At 38.4% G+C, this 15,179-nt stretch overlaps 1 protein-coding gene across 3 annotated transcripts in view; it reads left to right on the top strand.

Annotated features, from left to right (window-relative positions):
• Positions 1-15,179, top strand: part of LOC129252326 (endothelin-converting enzyme homolog) — a 101,033-nt gene that overhangs the window by 44,170 nt on the left and 41,684 nt on the right. For all 3 annotated transcript variants that reach the window (XM_054890921.1, XM_054890920.1, XM_054890919.1), the window contains one exon: positions 9,515-9,570. In XM_054890921.1, the coding sequence (XP_054746896.1) occupies positions 9,515-9,570 (56 nt within the window). The remainder of the gene's footprint in view (positions 1-9,514; positions 9,571-15,179) is intronic.

Genomic DNA, 15,179 nt, shown 5'->3' with positions numbered 1-15,179 from the left:
AATTGAATAACTTTTTTTCTTTTTAAGTTATCTGTTCCATTTTTGTTTTAATTTGCAGATTGATCTTTAAAATTTATTAAAATGGATAACTGGGACACGCAAACAAGAATTTGGATAGTCCGCCGCTATCACGCACTGGAGTCCGTAGTTTTGGTACAGAGAGAGTACAGGCGGATGTTTGGCGGCGATCCCCCGAGCAGATGGACCATAATGAGACTGGTGAATACTTTTGCTGAGCAAGGAACAGTCGCAAGAAGGCCTTATCATCGAAACCCACCAGTTCGGATGGAGGAAACGATCGCTGCTGTAGCTGCAGCTATACAAAGCAATCCAAGGGTTTCAACAAGAAGCTTATCTGCTCAACTTGGTGTCAGCCGACAGTCTTTGCAAACAATAATGCACAAAGATTTAGACTTATTTCCCTACAAAATTCAAATGGTTAACAAACTGAATGCAGCAGACTTGCCGATTCGCTTGGAATTTTGCCAGAAGATCCTGCAAATGGTTGAAGAAGACCAAAACATGTTAAACTGCCTTTTCATGTCTGATGAGGCCCATTTCGATTTAAACGGCAATGTGAACAAACAAAATTGTCGAATATGGAGTACTTCTAACCCACAGATACTCCACGAGACGGAATTGCATCCTCTTCGCGTGACAGTGTGGTGTGCGGTTCCTTCACGCTGTATTGTCGGGCCTTATTTTTTTGAAGAAAATGGTCATACCGTTACGGTTACTGGAGACCGTTATTTGAAAATGCTGAAAGAATTTTTCTATCCAGAACTACGCCGAAAGAGAATTCCTTTCAACTCTGTGTGGTTTCAACAAGATAGGGAACGTCTCACATAGCCCAGACTGTTATGACAGAGTTGCGACGAAAATTTCCCAATAAACTGATTTGAAGAAACTCCGAATTTCGTTGGCCCCCCAGGTCGCCTGACCTTACTGCACCTGACTTTTTCTTGTAGGGTTTATGTAAACAAGAAGTTTATAAAACAAAGCCAACAAATTTGGATGAACTAAAACAATCCATTCGGGCAACAATTGCGGCTATTCCTGTCGCAACTCTCAAAGCAGCAATGAACAACTTTTTACTAAGATGCCGCACTTGTGTCAACGAGCATGGGGGGCATTTAAATTCAATTATTTTTAAAACTAGTTAAGCTACATTTAATAAAATTTAATGACCTTCAACTTGAAAAAAAAAATAAATGAATTCCATACACTAAAAAAAAAGTTATTTGAGTTTCTTAATGTAGCAAAATTCATCAGCCACCCGTTATTTGCATTTGTTGGTTTTGGTTTATTAAACAATGAAAAATTGTAACTGATAACGCGGATGTGTGAAAAAGTGGCAAAATGGCAAAATTGTGTAGATACAACCAAACACATACGCACACAAACCGATGTATTGTGTAAATATGTAACTAAAAGAACGCAGTTGTTCTCTACGGGATGAGTTTTGTTCAATTTTATGCTTTCTAGGGGCTCCGGTAAGGAACTACGTACGTCGGTGACTGTTTCCAGCATGATGCTACGCACACTAACCGACGTAAACGCAGGATCGTGTCAGCTGTTACGATAAAACTAATCAGAGCTCCATGTAAATGAAAAATTACCACCCTTCCGTAGCATTGTAGATTTCATTTTAGGATTTTGGAAAATTCCGTAGAATCGTGTCAGCTGATTGATCCACTCAGTGTTGCCAAGCATTACATTTAGAAATCATTTACAAAATAAACTTAGAAATTTTAATTTGTATTAAAATAACATAAAAACAATGTTGAATAATGTTATTATTATTATTATTATTTATTAAAATATAATTAAAATTATAGATTAATGTAATATACAGCTACCAGGGCTATATTTCTCAAATGAAATGAGAGCACCCAAATGTTTTGACCATTCGTCCAAGGCGCTTAGAGCTGTACAAATGATTTCAATATCAGCTATTTTCTTATTATTGCATATTCAAAATAAGTCGTCAGCGTATAGACAATGCTTAATGTTTGGTTGTAGGCTCATAATTTTGCTAACTTCGTCAAAAGTTATTAAGAAAAGAGTCACAGAGAGGGGAGATCCTTGAGGGATTCCATTGTGAAGAGAAAAAATGGGAGAAAAGCTGTTATTTTCTTTGCAACGAAATTAGTGATTGCTCAGAAAAAATTTTATGTAGTTAATTGAAGATTTTAGGTCCAACTTTCCAGCCTTCAAGCTTTTTGAGAAGTATGTGACAAAAGCATTAGCAAAGTCGATTGCAAGAACAGATGAGTGTTTTTTTTTTTTGGAGAAATTTGAAGATAATTATGTAGTGGTCAAGAAAAGGTAAGGCATCCAATGTGCTGAAACCGGCTTTGAATCCAACTTGGAATGATGATAGATGCTGATTGGTCGTTAAAAACCAAATTAGCCTTTTTGATATACTAATTTTCTCCATTATTTTGCTCACACGTGGTATTAGGGAGATGGGCCGATAACTTTCGATAAGCGATACTTTTTCTGTGGTTTTAATATAGGTACTATGCCAAGATTAAGAATTGAGTTGTAGAGTTGGAGTAGTCTATGTTTATTTGATCAAAGTCCAGGGTCTTACCTTTACATAGTTTTAAAGCAGAATCTATTTCATCAATGCTGATATTATATTAAAGGAAAGAGCAAGGTGGTCGGTGGCGTCGGTTGCACGCATGTAACGCATATTTTTGGAAGAGGCTATGAATTGGGGTGGAAAGTTGGATGTTTCCGAAGATTTTGAAATTTTCTATGCAAATTCTAATGAAATGGAGTAGGGATTTGTGATTACTGTGTTATCTACAGTTATTGAATTAATAAAGTGAGGATGATATGTTTCCGTGAGAGCTTGTATACCCTTCCTTATGTATCGAGTAGGGGAGTTAGGGTTTAGTTTTTTGGCAATTTCTTCAAAGCTTATGGATTTTGCCTTTCTGTTCTCCCTGTTAAAACGGGCGTTAAGCTTTTTGTAAATTATCAGTGAATCAAAAGTTAGGCACCTTTGGTAATCCCTAGGGGCTACCATTTTCTCCAGCCGTAGTTAACCTAGTTTTGGCGACCACCAGGGCACATTACTTGAGGGTTTACGGGGATGGCTCCGTGGTATTGCTAGGTTCGCTGCTATCCTCATAGCCTTGTGAATTGTTGCTGCTTCTTTATTAGGGTTGATGTTGTCGAAGTAAGCAAAATGCTTGTCACTTAATATATTATTAAATTTCTCCCAGTTAGCTTTGGTAGTGATGTACCTAAAGGGTTTTCCAATAAGAGGTGTTATTTTGATATTCGAGAGATAACACGGTCCGGAAACTTTTCCCGTAAAAGATCAATGGTTTCGTTGCTTGTGTGGCACGTAGCGTCGTCTTGTTGAAAATAAACGTTGTCCAGATCAATACCCTCCAATTCCGGCCGTAAAAATCGTTAATCATCTCTCGATAGCGCAATCCATTCACCTGTAATACCTGTTATTGGAAAACTCTATAGAAGTAATTTTAATGCTGGGGGTATTTGGAGTATAGATGGAAAAAGAGCAAGCTATCGGAAAGTGGTCACTGTTATGTAGCGGGTGCCAGGATACAATGGGGAATAGTTTTGGTGAACAAATAGTCAGGTCGACATGTGTGAATGATTTGTGGGTGGAGAAGTGTGTTGGGCTATTATTGTTGGGAACACACAAGTAGGAAGCAAGAATGAAATCTTCGACTATAGTGCCCCTTCGATTAGCGCTTGGTGAACCCCAAAGTGGACTCCAGCCGTTGAAATCGCCACATATGATTATAGGAGTACTTATTGAAGAGGTAAGTTGCAATATGTCTGAGTGAGAGAATGTCTGGTTTGGGGGAATGTAAACAGAAATAACAGTGATTGGATATTTAACATTGAATTCGACAGCAACGGCTGATAAATTGGAAGTTATATAGACTCTTTTGGGTGAAAGATTTTTGTGGATTAAAATTCCACAGCCTTGTTTAGAATAGTTAATGTTAGAGAAGTTATGAAAATATGGCGAATATTGTTTGGGTCAATATGGTGAGTAACTGGGTTTAATATGGGTTTCTTGTAAACAAAACTATATGTGGCTTGCGACTTTTGATTAGGGTTTCTAGTTGTAAGTAATTATTTTGATAACCTTTAATATTCCACTGAAGAATATTAACTATCAATATTGTACCTTTTATGCTTGCTATTAGTGTTATTTTCAAGAAAAAATAACCTACAGCCCTGGTTCTTTAAGCTCCCAAGGTGTAGTAGTGTTGTGCATCACGGATATTGTTGTTAGTAGAGACTGAGGGATTGTGTTGGGAGGAGTTGTGGATTCAATGTTTGCGGTGTTGTAGGAATTGTAGGGTGTAGTAAGAGGATTTAAGTGAACAGAAAATTGATTGGAGTGAGTTGTTGATGCATTAGTTTCGTCGTTGCTATTGTTTTGATTACAGTCCATTGTATTAATAGTTGGTGTAATTGGATAATGAATTAGAGAGACAGAGCGGATATTTGCTGTTGAGTGGATGCTGTTTTGATGGTTTGAGTTAGCTGAGAGAGATTGAGGTGTCGAATTGTGATGGCTATTGAAGGAGTATGAGTATGATCCAATGAGTGTTGAGAGATTGAATGGGAACTTGAAAAAGACGTGTTCGTAGATGTGTCGGATTGGTTAGTGGAGTTGAGTGGTTGAGTGGTGACTGTAGTGCCGTTTGAAGAGGTATGATCCATTGAGTTGTGAGCGATAATGTGGTGAGAAACTTGTGTTGAGTTTAGAAGAATTTAGAGTAAGATTGCATTTGGCTTAGGTTGATGGGGTTCGATAGTTTGTATAGGCTTCTTGCTTCAGCATAACTGCATTTGGAAATTTCAAACTTGAAATTAAAGAAAGTCCAGGATATATGACTTAACCTCAGCCAGTCTGCTAAAAAATATATCACCTAAAGCATTAATAAAACTAACTTCAATAATGAATGCATGCTTGAAATTCAAATATATACCCATGCACTGGGAGATTTCTGAAATTAAAATGAATCCAAAGCCGGGAAAAAACCCCAATGTTGTCACATCCTACCGCCCAATTGCATTACTTTCAGCAATCGGAAAGCTACTTGAAAAATTATTTTCCAAATACTTAAAAGAAATAATAGAATACAAGCAACTAATACCTACTCACCATTTTGGTTTTCTAAAGTGAAACATTCCACGATCGATTAAATACATCGCTAAGTATACACCATTGAGGAAGCTATAGAAAACAAACACGTTTATTCATTCGGTAAAGTCTGGCATGGAGGCCTGATCTGCAAAATAAAAACGATGCTGCCATACCAATACACCGAATTACTCGAATCATATATTGCTGAAAGGTATTTTATAGTAGAACAAAATCAGGCTTATTCAACCATTAAAAAAATCGAAGCGGATTCAGAGGTTCAAACAGAAAGTTACAAGCTTCAGTAGATGGCATTATAATGTGGACTAAAACCTGGAAAATTAAACTAAACGAGAGCAAATGTGTACACGCAGCAGGCTAAGGAACACGTCAAAATAAAAGCTAACAAAATTGACATAAAACCCTAAAAGGTTACCATAAGTGGTTGATTGGCAGAAACTCTGTCAATACAAAATAAATTACTTCTTTACAATCAAGTTTTAAAGCCAGTATAGACATACGGCGTTCACTTGTGGGGATGTACCGCTGCATCAAGCAACGAAATCATTCAACATAAGGTCCTCAGAGGCATGATCAATGCTCCTGAGTATATAAGGAATACTGATCTGCACAACGATCTGTCGATGGAAAAGATAGTCAACATTACAACTATCTTTGCTACAAAACATGAAAAAATGCTGGAAGAGGACATAAACCTAAGCGTGAGCACTAAGAGAAGCCATATACACAAGAAGACTACGAAGAACCAAGCCTCACATCATAGTTATGTTGTATAATCTTAATTGTTTGTATTATTATACCGAAAAATATTACTTGCTAGCTTTGCTAGGTGTAGGTAGGTAGGTAGGTGAAATGGTTGAAGTGCACCTGGCACTCCTCAAGTAGCACTAAAGCGCCGTTTTGATACCATTATGAGACCTTCAACAAGCAGATATCTACAGCCAACCAGAGCTGTTGATATAATGGAGAATATTGATTGGATTTAGGTTGGGGCACTGCCCTAGGCTGTCGAAGAAAGGAGCTCCCAGTGACCTTAGTCTTCTAGCTGTCAAACCCGGGCATTTACAAAGAAAATGCTCTACAGTCTCCTTCTCTGAAAGGTCCCCAAAGCTTCTGGATAACCCTAGCTTTTCCGCGTTTGTGCCGATCGTTCAGTGACCGGTAAACACAGCTACGAGTTTGGAAATTGAATGGCGTGAAGTTCACATGAAGAAATGGAGCCCCATCTTTTCTGCGCTTTCCTGAGAAATAATTTGCGCAGTTCCCCTTTAACAACTGTCAAGGGGATGCCGATGACCGGGTAGGAGGTCTTTGAGTCCAATTCAATCCCCTTTCTGGCAAGCTCATCAGCAATTTCCTTTCCCTCTGTGTTCCTATGTTTTGAAACCCAGATCAGAGAAATGTTACCTGAACACCTAAGAGATTTGATATCTTCTTTACATGAGTTTCCTAATTTCGTTCTGCACCATAGTGTCGTGAAAGCCTTAATCCCGCGTTCCCGGGTTCCTTAAGCATTTTGCATGCCTGCAAGATCGCAAAGACTTCTGCTTGAGAAACACTGGCACTGTTCGGAAATTTAAAGGAGATAGATAAATTAGCTGATTTAGAGAAAACTCTAGTTTGCAGATAGAGAGGTCTGTTCGAAGTTCGGAGAAATACGGTGTTAACTGCCCGAAAATGCTACCATGTCCCTTGAGAGATTGTCTCCATAGGCCAATATCCTTTAACCTGATTGCACTTTGAGCTGCGATGGAAATTACGGAAAAGTCGATGGGAAGTAAATGCAAAAGGGCATACAGGGCTGCACTGGGGCAAGTTTTACATGCTCCGGTGATGCCAATGTACGCAGTCCTTTGCACCCTCCCCAGTTTAGTGATACTATAGACGGTGGATATGATAGCTCAGAGGTTAAATTCAACGCATGGAACAGTTCACAGGCACCTGGTTTAGTTGGGAAATGTTTCAAAGCTGGGAAAATGGGTTCCGCTTAGACTGTTTGTCGTTAACCTTCAGCAGAGAGTGAATGTGTGTTGAAAATGAAAGTTTTTTGAATCGTATCGATACTGGTGATGAAAAATGGGTCCTTTACAATAATCCTGTTCGCAAACGCCAATGGTTAGATGAAGATGAAACACCAGAACCGACCCCTAGAGATGGCCTTCACCCCAAGAAGATTCTCCTGTCTATTTGGTGGGATATGGCCGGTATTGTTTATTATGAACTTCTGGAACCAAACCAGATGATAACTGCTGATTATTATTCCCATCAGCTATCAAACCTGAATGAGGAACTTAACAAAATTCGACCGTCTTTAGTAAATAGACGCAAAGTTTTGTTTCACCACGACAACGCAAGACCTCATACCGCAAGGGAAACATTAGGCAAGCTGAACGAGCTCGGATGGGAGCTAATGCCGCATCCACCATACTCTTCGGATATTGCACCTTGTGATTATCACCTTTTCCGTGGACTTCAATCCCATATGAGTAACAAGAACTACTCCTCAAAAGAAGCTATAGAAAGGGATCTCGAAGCGTATTTTGGCTCCAAGGACAAACAATCTTTTGAGCAGGGAATTTAAAATTTGCCTACACGTTGGGAAGACATTGTACATAATGAAGGAAAATATATTATTGATTAATAAATACTTAAAACATATTTTTTATTAATTTTGAAACCACCTTTAAAAAACTCTCGAACTTATGGACTGACCTGATACGTCCACAGCACGACCTGTGGCTTGAGTCCCAATTTTTTACCGAACATAAATAGATTTGCAGGACTAGAAGGCTATACTGGCCTTCTTTACCCGATTTTTAATGTGTAGCTTCCAATGGAGTTTGGAGCAAAATATCACTCTAAGATACCTAACTTCCGATGAGAGCGGGAGAACGTGGTTGTTTAATTTGGGAAGTCGAGAGGTTTATATTTTCTGGTAAATGGCTCCAGCTCAGAGTTGACTCGGAGGCCACAAGTGGCAGCCCAGCGTCTGAGTACAACCAGTGACTTTTCCAAAATCTTAGCTATGGCTGAGGGAAACGGTATCGATACCATCAGGATCAAGTCATCGGCGTATGCTACTCCCTTAACCCCACCCTTATTTAGCATTATCTTCACTTCGTCAATAGCAACTAGCCAAAGTAGGGGCGAAAGGACACCTCCCTGCGGCGTCCCCCTGTGAACGAATCTACTGGATTTAGCTCCTCTTGCGACCGCATTAATTTCCCTGCAGCCAAGCAGGGGCGAGATCCAGATACAGATAGGTATTTCCATCTCTAGTCTATCTAACGCAGTGATAATTTACTCCGCCCTGATGTTATTAAAAGCACCTCTCTATAACTATGAAATTTTTCCACAGTCCCTACGGCCTTTTGTAAGGCCGATTCCGTGGATTTCCCTTTCAGGTAAGCGTGCTGCGCTGGAGATAATTTGGATTTGATGTACCCTCGGATATGATAATCAATCAATCTTTCAAACTCTTTTAGGAGAAATCAGGTAGGACTTATAGGCCTCAAGTCCTTGGCCGAGTCGTGACCCCTCCTCCTTGCTTTGGGTATGAAAACAACCCTCGTTTTCTTCCAGTTGGCGGGAACGTGATTAAGCACGCCAAGTATATTTCTTGCAAGACAGGAACCACCGAGGTACTTGTTTTCTGAAGCATCACAGGCAAGATATCGTCAGAACCAGGAGATTTAAAAGGAGAAAAACTATTTATTGCCCACGTGATTCTGTCAACTGACAGAATAGATTCCAGAGAAACATCAAGTAGCCCTACCTGTTGACTCGTGTCGACAATGTCACGTGGGGTAATAGAATTTTCCGGAAAGTGATTATTCACCAGGATAGTCAAAGATTCTTCTGCAGATTCAGCTCACTCCCCGTCCTCTCTTTTTACAAGAGTTCTGCAGGAGTGATCTCTCGAAAGGATCTTGCTTAGCAAGGCCTTTCAGGAGTTGCGTTTCCCATATTTAATAACTTTTTTGTATTCATTCAATATTACACGGTAATTTTTAGTTTGGTAGCATAGGTTAAAAACCCTGCTAACCTTCTTTTTCAAGTCAGTCAGCGGTGTATTACTATAAAATGTCATAGGTGTAATACTATGAAATGTAAAGCTACTTTTTCTTCGATAAAAAAAATTGTCTACCAGATTATAATAGAAAAATGCATTCCAAAAATATTTTTTTTTGTATTATCATTTTAAGTTCTCAAGCTATAAAAACACCTACCATAGTAAATATTATGAGAGTTATTAATTCATCATACGATATAAATCGAATGTATGTTACAATTTATGTAGCAACAGGAAGCAATATTAACTAAATATTTTGTTTTCTCTTTATTTAGTTGGGCTTACCCGATTGTCGCCAGAATATTTTATGATACACTTAGTCATTCTATAGGTAAGTATGATGTATATGGCTGTTTTGGACAAAATAACGAAAAGAATTGAACAAGAAATAACTAAAATTTTATAAAACGGTCTTATTGGTGCATAGATTTTAAATTTGTCTACCATATTTTTCTGACTACCTGGCATTGTTTTATTTTGGAACCAAACACCATAGTTTTAATGCAATACGCAAAGGATGTAACTGTGCATAATACAGTATATGAGTTTGAAGAACCGATAATAAAAAAAACTACATATAATTTTACCATACAAACGTTTTACGTATCTACATTTTATCTTTTAGTCCTTGACCAATATGTACGAGTATATATAATTGACTCTTACACCCTTTACTCAGGTGTTTGACCGTGCTCCTCCTCATATTTGTGGTGTGCGTATTGATGTTGTTCCACAAATGTAGAGATCTAGAGGTGTAAGTCTTTTTATTTGGAGCTTTTTCATGACAGAAATATACTCGAAGGCATGCCATTGTCTGCCAAGGGGCCACCGCTATTAGAAAACACGCTTTCTATCATTTGGTGTTTCATGCACTGAGATTCGAACCTGGGCACTTCTGAACGACGGTCACGCACCAACCTATATATCTTCCTCTTCTTGATTGGCGTGATAACCACTTACGCGATTTTGGCCGAGTTTAACAAAGCGCGCTAGTAGTTTTTTTTCTCCTGCTAACCAGTCCTTCTCCACCTGATCTTTCTAACGCAGAGGAGCCTCTCCTCTTCCTCTGCTACCACCAACTGGTCATCATGATCACAATAACGAAAGTAATGAAAGTTTCCTTTTTTGGCTATCCTGTTTAAGCCCAACCGACGCTTTTTTATTCACTACAAAACCATCGAGGCGTACACACGCGTACACGACACTAAGTATACAGGATATAAGCAAATCAATTAAGGGATCATTATTTTGGGTAAGATTTATTTCCATCGACATTTTTCATTAATAACCCTTAAAAAAAATAAGTTTTTACGACGAAAACAAATAACCATTACGGGCTTCAGCTAACGCCGGTTCTTGCGGTTCTTCGAGCGCACAACAGTAAAGATATGTATATATATATATCATATAAAGGGTTTTTCAATTGGCGCGGGTCGATTTTGGCGCCCTGTGGCAGCCATTTTGTTTTGGTGACATCTGGCAAATCTTTTGTTTATTATTCAGTTGTTTATGGCAAATCATCATGGCAAGTTACACGATTGAACAGCACGTTCGAATGATAAAACTTTATTATGAGTGTCCATTAACGCAAACGTTGCGTGCATTGCGCCCAGTTTTCGGTAGACGTGGTGGCCCTTCCAATTTCTTATGGCCCATATTGAACCATATGGACCTAGACGACATGTGGTTCCAGCAGGACGGCGCTACGTGCCACACAGCAAACGCCATTTCATTCCATTTCAACATCTACCCGCCTTTATTGAAAAACCCTTTATGTATGTATAATATAAGGTTGTCAAAAAAGTCGTGCGGTATTTCCGGAAGCTTGTCTTTGCAAGCGCGTAGTTCTAGTTGTATTCGTCGCATCGGTTCACGCTAGAGCTTTTTGGAAAGCTATTTTCACGTGCTAACACGTGTTTGATTAATTGTTGTTTGCTTTTAGTCGTTCGTGAGTTATAGCGGCGCAAACATGGAGCAAAATAAAGAGAAAATACGGCATATTTTACAGTACTTCTACGATAAAGGCAAAAATGCATCTCATGCTGCCAATAAAATTTGTGCAGTTTATGGACCCGACACAGTTTCCATTTCCACCGCACAACGATGGTTTCAACGTTTTCGTTCTGGGGCAGAGGTGATCGAAGATGCGCCACGGTCCGGAAGGCCTGTTGTCAAAAATTGCAATAAAATCGCTGAATTGTTCGAAAGAGACCGGCATAGTAGCAGCCGTAGCATCGGCCAAGAGCTGGGCATAAGTCATCAAACCGTTATAAACCATTTGAAGAAGCTTGGATTCAAAAAGAAGCTCGGTGTATGGGTGCCACACGACTTGACGCAAAAAAACATTTTTGCCCGTATGGATGCATGCGAATCGGTTCTGAATCGCAACAAAATCGACCCGTTTTTGAAGCGGATGGTGACTGGCGATGAAAAGTGGGTCACTTACGACAACGTGAAGCGCAAACGGTCGTGGTCGAAAATCGGTGAAGCTGCCCAGACGGTGGCCAAGCCTGGATTGACGGCCAGGAAGGTTCTTCTGTGTGTTTGGTGGGATTGGCAGGGAATCATCCACTATGAGCTGCTCCCCTATGGCCAAACGCTCAATTCGGACCTGTACTGCCAACAACTGGACCGCTTGAATGCAGCACTCATGCAGAAGAGGCCATCTTTGATCAACAGAGGCCGAATTGTCTTCCTTCAGGACAACGCCAGGCCACACACATCTTTGGTGACGCGCCAGAAGATCCGGAAGCTCGGATGGGAGGTTCTTTTGCATCCACAGTATAGTCCGGATCTCGCACCAAGTGATTACCACCTATTTCTGTCCATGGCGAACGAGCTTGGTAGTCGGAAGTTGTCCACAAGAGAGTTCTGTGAAAATTGGCTCTCCGAGTTTTTTGACAATAGGGAAGCGAGCTTCTATAAGAGGGGTATTATGAAGTTGGCATCTCGTTGGGAACTTGTCATCGAACAAAACGGCGCATATTTGACTTAAATCGCATTATTATAACCAATTTTATGAACAATTGAAAATTCAATAAAAATACCGCAAGACTTTTTTGACAACCTTATATATAAAGGGTTTTCCAATACTATTTTTAATATACCATAAATGATCTGATGTTTATTTCATTATAAGAGGAAGGTATGCCGTTAATAGTGGAAAATAACATCAGGCAAATGACCACCACGACCACGCTTAGAGGACAATATCCTTTTCATGAAATTTTCCATAACCGAATTGCAAAGTGGCTGCCCTATGTCAATGATAGCCTCACGAATTCCATCTTTGAGGTCTTGAATCGACCATGAGCTCTTGGCGTAGACCTTCTCTTTCACGTGGCCCCAAAGAAAAAACTCACAAGGTGTTAAATCACAAGATCTCGGTGGACAATTGTGATCACCTCTTCGAGAGATAACACGGTCCGGAAACTTTTCCCGTAAAAGATCAATGGTTTCGATGCTTGTGTGGCACTTAGCGCCGTCTTGTTGAAAATAAACGTTGTCCAGATCAATACCATCCGGCCATAAAAAATCGTTAATCATCTCACTTGTTATTGGAAAACCCTTATATATGTAATATATATGTTTGTATATATATGTATAATAATTAAGAGTTGTTAACTGTTAACAGCAACAGTAAAAAAAAATGTAATTAAATTAAGATTCAAATTAAAGTATTAGTGAATTTTTATGGATTTTGGGAAAAATTATCAAATAGTTAAATACTTTTTTTTTTCTTAAATTTTTTTGCATACATATATTAACATCAACCTCCCTCAACATAGTTCTTGGTTTTTTTTTCTTTTTTTTCACGTCTTTAAAATATTTTATATTAATATTTTTTTCTCTTAAATGAAACCGGAATAGAATTAAAAAAAAATAGTTTTTTTTCATAAGATGATAATAATTTTTTTGAAATAATACGAAAGCTCATAATAAAAAGGAATAACCTAAAGCACGAAAATCTAGCAACACAAAGCGAGGAGGCCTTCTACGCATCGTTCGGCTACTATATCGACACCGAAAATATGTAAGTGCAATTGCTAATATTATTATTTTTTATGTTAAGCCAACCAGATCATCACAAGACCGATGAATCAGGCCATTGCAGCTATTTTTCATATTTACATTTTTTTTTTGCTTTTGATTAAAGCAAGATGATACAGAATGTTTTTTTCGCAACCTACTTATTTATAGCTTTTCAAGAATAGTTTTGATTTGTTGTTTTTTTTTTTTGCAAAGTAATCTTTATTGGATTTATGATAATATCGTTGAATTAATATTTTTTCAATACAGGGTATCACCAAATTTGATTGAGTGTACCACTTATCCCGTATATTTTTTTTAGTTTTTCTTTGTTTAGTTTCTATACGAGACTACGTGATTATATTGAATCGGAATTTTTGGAATTTTTGGAATTAGTACTTTTGTTTTGTGAAAATATTACAATTTTTTTTTCCAAATGGCCTTGTGTCATAGGCTAATGTGTGTAAAATACGCAAAGTCAGCTTTTCAGAACGTGATGATATTTTAATTACAGTTTGTTCCCATCGTTTCCACCGATCATGTCTTTTAATCTGGCTTGAAAGAAACTCGTCTTGTCAGATTACCGTGCCAAATGTAATATCAGAGATTTTTCACAAAACACTGGGGCGCGTACTAGGGCTAGAGCATTTCAATCAGACAATCCTATCAGCGACTTAGAATTGCCTGCTGTAGAACGTACTGAAAAACATCACTCTGATGGTGCAACAAGCTGGTAGATAGCTTTTTGTACCGCATTGAGTGTCAAGTGATCGATACGATAGGGGGAAATTTTGTCTTTCTGTGTGAGCATGTGCAAAGTTTATTTATCAATGAAGCGAATGATTGGTATTTGAGAAATCGTGGCTCAGTTGTTATATGTACAAATATATTCTATACCAGAATTGCGCAAAGATGAAAGCCTGGCAAACAAAATCAGTCAATCTACCTATTTTAAATGAGCCACAATACTCACGTCGTTATGTTAATGAACTAACAGTCGAAGATGAGGCTCGAGAGCAACTAGAATACGAAATCGATGAGATTACAAATTATCCTAGTCATTCTAAATTAATTTCGTGGAACAGCAAAGGCGAAGGACACAGATATTTTAACTGTCTTGCTGACAGAACTGTCTTTTGCTATGGTTGTGGAATGCCTGAAGTTTATCGACCAAAGTGCCCATCGTGCAGTCCGGGAAACTTGAAAAAGAGTGAGGTTTCAAAATAGAACTCTCGCAGCGACAAAAATATTCAAAGGTGAAGAAAGTGCTCATATGACGGGGCAAGTCCCAAAACGATGATTACGCAGCGTCACTCATACCTGCCGACAAATTCAATAAAACTAATCCGTACGTGCATACAATTACTGCATATGACGTTCGACTTAATATTTACTACGAGTATAAGATATGAAAAAAAAATGGTGATACTAACCATCACCAATTAGTAGCCGTTCTTCGGTATGCTGTAATAAGTTTTGGAAAACAATTAAAAATAATCGTAAAATCGTTAATCACCTTGGTTGTTCTATTAAACCCAAATCTTTCGACTTAAGGCGTTATGCCAAAATTAAAATTCTGGATTCCGAGTGTTTAGTACTTTTAGATGGCGGAGCTCAAGTTTCTTCTTCTTTAGCGGAAGACATTTGCAAACGACAAAAAATACTCAAGCGCAAAACATCTGTCTGCTATACTGCAGACGGAAATAAACAAGTAGTTTTTGGTACGGTAGACTTAAATGTTAAATTTGAAGACAAGAATCATATTATACAATTTTTTGTTGTACCGAGCGTTTCCCAAAAAGTTATCATTGGAGTCGACTTTTAAGGTAAATTTAAAATTGCTCCATATGTTATCTCTGAAATTTGTCTTGAAACAAAACGTGAGGAAAATACACTTTCTTTAAGTAGAAC

Source organism: Anastrepha obliqua, chromosome 1 (genome assembly GCF_027943255.1).
Source record: "Anastrepha obliqua isolate idAnaObli1 chromosome 1, idAnaObli1_1.0, whole genome shotgun sequence".
Lineage (NCBI taxonomy): Eukaryota > Metazoa > Arthropoda > Insecta > Diptera > Tephritidae > Anastrepha > Anastrepha obliqua.
This window is presented reverse-complemented; position numbering and strand designations above follow the sequence as displayed.